Genomic DNA, 5,000 nt, shown 5'->3' with positions numbered 1-5,000 from the left:
GCTGAGGCACAGTGTTTTCTTAGCTTATCAGAGTCCTTCCTTACCCCAGGGTTGCTGGGTCCTGGGCCTAGCTCAGTCGCCATGTCGTTTCCTCAGACAGAAAGCCTTGCTCCAGTCCTGAGAGTGAGGCTTAAAGATTTTGCTCTGTCAATTGCCAGACTATTTTACTCTTCAATGGATGCTGCTTCTGGGATGAATGGGTTTAAAACAGGTACTGGCAACATAGCACTTGGGATAACACTGCAATGGACTAGCATCCTATCTAGGAGAGAGTAGTAACACTCTGTATTTGCATCTTAAAACTAGGATAAGCTAAGATTATTGCTGTATAAGCCCAGTGGTCCTTATATGGCTTTGCCTCCTGGGCACTGATTATGGAATTTTGTTGAAGAATCTTCCATGTAAAAGTGATTTTGTTCCTTTCCACCACTAAGGCGCAGAATCCAGTTTTTCAAAGTTATATCACCTTTCTGGCAGCAGTTCATCTTTCATTTGTATTTCTGTTGGTGATAGAGGTGTTTTGCAGCAAAAGAAAAGTTGCTATTACCTAAATTAAGCAAGTTATGGACACTAGTACATTGGTTAGTAACTATATTGATGTAACTGGTTAGATCCTGGTCGACGTTTTGTGGTGGAGAGAAAAAAATATGGGGGAGGGGAGGGAGGTGAGGGGTTTTAAATTCTGAGGGAAATGTGGGTGGATTTATGATTTTGTTGGGGAAGATAAATACAGTGTAAAGATCTCCACACACTAGACAAGTTTTTTCGTGGTGGATGGTGTTAATCCTCTTACAGCCCTGAAATCAAATTGAATCAGAGGAAACAAAATCAAATGGTGGTTTTTGATTAGAAGGGAAAACCCTGAGGGAAAAAGCCGCTTAAAGCAGAGTAGAGAACCAATAAACTTAACGCAATATGGCATCTAGGAGTCCAGGAATTATCACTGTCCACTTGATAATGCATTAATATCTTTGGCAATGGCAATTGTCCGCTGGATGGTGATTTATCGGTTTATAGGCCTGCCGGAACCACTGAGGCTGGGCATCCACTCAACACCCCTGTTGTGATTGCCTTCTTCACCAATGCTGGGGTCTTTTGTGGAGGGTAGTTCATCTGTTATAACATTTGTAACTGGCTCTTTCTTTTACACAGTGCTTCTTGCAACGATGAAGGAAGCATTTGAAAGCAAAGTACAGCACCCAAGAAGAGCAATGTCACTATTTCTTAAGGCAGGAAAAGGTAATTGTTACAAGAGACAGAATGTATAATTTGCAATCTTCTGCAATGTTTGCCATTGAATTTTATCCCATGTTGGGCTGTTAAATTCTTTCCACTCAAGGCTATCTTGTGCAGTTTTTTCACTAACATCTTCGAGGAAATATTTTACTTTCTAAGCTAGGAGTAATCATTGATTTTGAAGCATGTTCTTTGGGAGAAATGGAAGTTGGAATCACTGGATGAGCAAGATGCAATGAATCTGATGCATTTATGTATAAGAACACCTATTGAAGTTGTGTTTTGGGGAAGAAAGAAACATAGCTAATTTGAACAAGGGAACAAAGACAAAAGATCATAGGAAACAAGGGATTCATAAACCATTCTAGGGATAAAAAACGCTCAGGACAAGTTTGGAAGTAATTCCCAGAAAAAGGAAACACAAGCAAATTTTTGAAGGGAACACAGGAGCACTGACCCTTCTCCCCCCTCCCCCCTCCCCCTGGGCCTCAGTGTGCCAATGTGCTCTGTCTATGTTGTCGTACAATCCCACAGGACTTGTTTCGATGGGAGATGAGGAAACTGCCCTGGAATGTTTCGAGTCGCTGATTCATCTGGCCAAGGAGCAGCTCAATCATGTTTGTGCTGAAAAGTCTAAACTTCCACCGTTAACATCTGAGGAAAGGACAGAACTATATCACAAGGTTTGTCAGTCTTGGTAAAAAACCAATCTTGAGATTTAATAAATAAATAAATAAATAAATATTGCTGGTGCTAATCGCCCTTACTTGCAGTTAAGGACTGAATTGCGAAGGGCGCGGCTCACGATATCGGGCTGAAAGCATGCAAAGGCGCCTCTGGCTGCTGCTATACAGTCCATTTTTTATGTCGGAACACAGCACCACAACTAGATGTTAATTAAAAAAGGAAAAAAGGAAAGGAACTTTATTTAAGTGTCTAGTCATTCTAGCGCTTGAGCACTAATTGGGGACACTTTAAACTGAAATGAACAATGAAAGTAAATCAAGTCAAATGTCGGTTTTTGAGGAGAGGGGAAACCGGAGTACCCGGAGAAAACCTCTTGGTGCAGAGTAGAGAACCAACAAACTAGCTGTGAGTCGATTTTGATTGAGCTGTGATTGATTGAGCTTTGATTGAGCTGTGAGTCGATTTTGATTTTGATTTTGATGAGGGAGGAAAACCAGAGTTCCCCTCGAGTCAGGTTTAGATCGACTGAAACTCAGCCCACATGCTGGCCGAGGCCAGAATTGAACCCCGGCTCGCAGTGGTGGGAGGCCCGATAGATAACCACTAAGCCACCCTGACTCCCGTAACTCCTGTAACCACCCTGACTCCCGTGAGCAATTATTTTGAAGCTCTCTCTCTCTACTTTTCTGTCTGTCTGTGGGGAACAGGGATGGCGCAGTGGTTTGAGCACTCGCCTCCCACCAGGGTGGGCTGGGTTTGATTCTCAGACTTGGTTTCACATGAGGGTTGAGTTTGTTGGTTCACTATACTTTGCTCTGAGAGGTTTTCCTTCGGGTACTCCGGTTTTCCTCTCTCTCTCAACCAACCTACGATTTGATACGAGTTGATTTGAATTCTGTATGGCGGCGTCCCCAATTTGTTCCCCAGCGCTTAAATACATTTGACACTTGAATAAAAAGTTTACTGTTACTTTTTTTATACAGAATTCACCAAGGAAACACAATTCAATAAAAGAAGAAGTTGAACAGTCAGACCCCAAGAAACCTCTATTGATGCTAAATGGTCATTGTGAACAATTATTATCCTCCAAGACTATGGAAAATGGAGATCCAGACATGAAATTTATTGACTGCCATTCTGAGTCAAGTAAATCTGGTCCAAGTGAAGTGACAGTTGAAACACCAAGTTTCCAAGAAATTACTTCACATTTTGTACAAGCCAGTGACGAATCAAACGTAGTTGTGCAGGAGGAGTCTGTAACATTCTATTCCCCCGAGACTCCTCTTGAAGATAATTCCTTTTATTCAGCTGAGAGTTCTCTGTCACTTAATACTAGTATACCTTTGCGTTTTGGTGAACCTGTGGTACAGAAGTTGTCATTTGATCACGAGTCAGTTATGTCCTGTGCAGCTGAACTTGTACAGGAAGAGATGCAGATATGCGAGCTTGTGGAAAGCGCAGAGTCTGTGACAGAGGTCTGTGAAGTTGACACAGTGGAATCTGGGGACAATATCAGCGTTTGTAGCATTGGAAGCATGGACTGTGTTGAAGAGACACATGAGAATGAGATTGTCATGGAATGTGTTACAAATGTTGTCGAAGAAGTTTCGATGAGTCCTGTGAAGAAAGCACTCATTAGAAGAGGGTAAGTTGTTCGCCACGATTCCCGGAAAAGTAAATCGAACATTCGGAAATCGAAGTCAATCCGTGGATTAAAATCGAACACCGAACCAATCGAACTCAGTCGAACAAAGCGAACTCAGTCGAACTCAATCCAATAGATTTGAGATCCATCAGTTCGACAGCCGAACCCACACACTTTACTAGTGGCGAAAATTATGCGTTAGTTTTGCTTTCCTTGATTTTTCCACGGGTTTATACACAATGATTACTTGGGGAAAAATTATATACTTGCGGTATATTTCGGTTGCATATATTGAATCCCTCTATAAACGGATTCACTTACCAAGTAATCGAAGCATTTACAGGATACAGGGAAGCAACAAGTTCGCGTTGAAAGTGTCCGAATTGTCCGCGGTTATCACAGTTTACAATTCGAAAAGCACGACCTTTCTCGCCTATTTCGTTTACAACTTTCAAATCTTCGCCTCCTCCACGTCAAAGCGGCCATCCTAGTAGCTGTTTACTACGCATTTAAAGCTTTTAATTCAGAGCGCATTTTAAGCCATTTCTCCAGAATTTCTGTGTTAACGAAAAGCACGTGCCACACTCCCGGGTGTACTGCAGGAACTCAAGCCTCCAAGAACTTGTTATTGGTTTTCAGCACCAGTTAAAAAAATCATGAGCTCGAAAATCGAACGTTCGATTGAATTTGATTGTACAATTTTTTGTGAGAGTTCGGTTTCGTTCGATTTGCTGAACTCGATCGAACGCAATCCAGCTACGCAATCCACGGAATTGAGTTCGATTGATCATTCCGATCAGTTGAGTTCGATTTTATGCCGGGCATGATTTTATTTCTAATAAATATAACTTTTAACTGCCATAGCCTAATATTTTTTATTTTCTCACGTTAACGTGCGCATCATCAAAGGACAGTGAGGGAACCGTGCAGTTTTTTTCCGCACTTTTATTAGGACTTAACCCATTTCCGAGTTGCTGTTTTCCTCGGTTTCAAAGTGAGTCCTGGAGCCCGTTTCTCGAGAGTCCCGAAAACGTTTCGGGCCCGAAAAGCCATTTGTGAAACTGCCAACCGCTTGTTTTGGAAAATGGTTGGTTGGCCGCATCCTCTCCATTCTTCAGATACAAGGGGATTGTGACACCCGAAAATGGCCCGTAAAGTTTCGGGACTTTCGAGAAACGAGCCCGTGGAGCGTTTACCATTTGTCAACAAAAACCGAAAATTCCGGTTGGAAACTCAAATGGTACAGCTCATTCCACCGGAAAGTTTCGGGAAAAGATGGAAATCCTCAGAGGTATTCCTCTTTTCCCGTTCCAACCGAAATGACCGGAAAAATCCTGTACCATTTGTAAACTCCCACTCGACCCGGTCCACTTCGGCCTCTTTTCCCGCCATTCGACGCTGCAGATGCAGTCGTCATTTGTTTTCTTCTAGC

The 5,000-nt window shown here is 42.4% G+C and overlaps 1 protein-coding gene across 2 annotated transcripts in view; it reads left to right on the top strand.

Annotated features, from left to right (window-relative positions):
• LOC138049383 (uncharacterized) overlaps window positions 1–5,000 on the top strand; it is a 49,342-nt gene that overhangs the window by 14,960 nt on the left and 29,382 nt on the right. For both annotated transcript variants that reach the window (XM_068895637.1, XM_068895636.1), the window contains exons 3-5: window positions 1,153–1,239; window positions 1,771–1,919; window positions 2,907–3,568. In XM_068895637.1, the coding sequence (XP_068751738.1) occupies window positions 1,167–1,239; window positions 1,771–1,919; window positions 2,907–3,568 (884 nt within the window). In that variant the 5' untranslated portion in view covers window positions 1,153–1,166. The remainder of the gene's footprint in view (window positions 1–1,152; window positions 1,240–1,770; window positions 1,920–2,906; window positions 3,569–5,000) is intronic.

The sequence above is a fragment of the Montipora capricornis genome, chromosome 5 (genome assembly GCF_036669925.1).
Source record: "Montipora capricornis isolate CH-2021 chromosome 5, ASM3666992v2, whole genome shotgun sequence".
Classification (NCBI taxonomy): Eukaryota; Metazoa; Cnidaria; class Anthozoa; order Scleractinia; family Acroporidae; genus Montipora; species Montipora capricornis.
The sequence above is the reverse complement of the archived record's forward strand: the minus strand, read 5'-3'. Positions and strand labels throughout refer to the sequence as shown.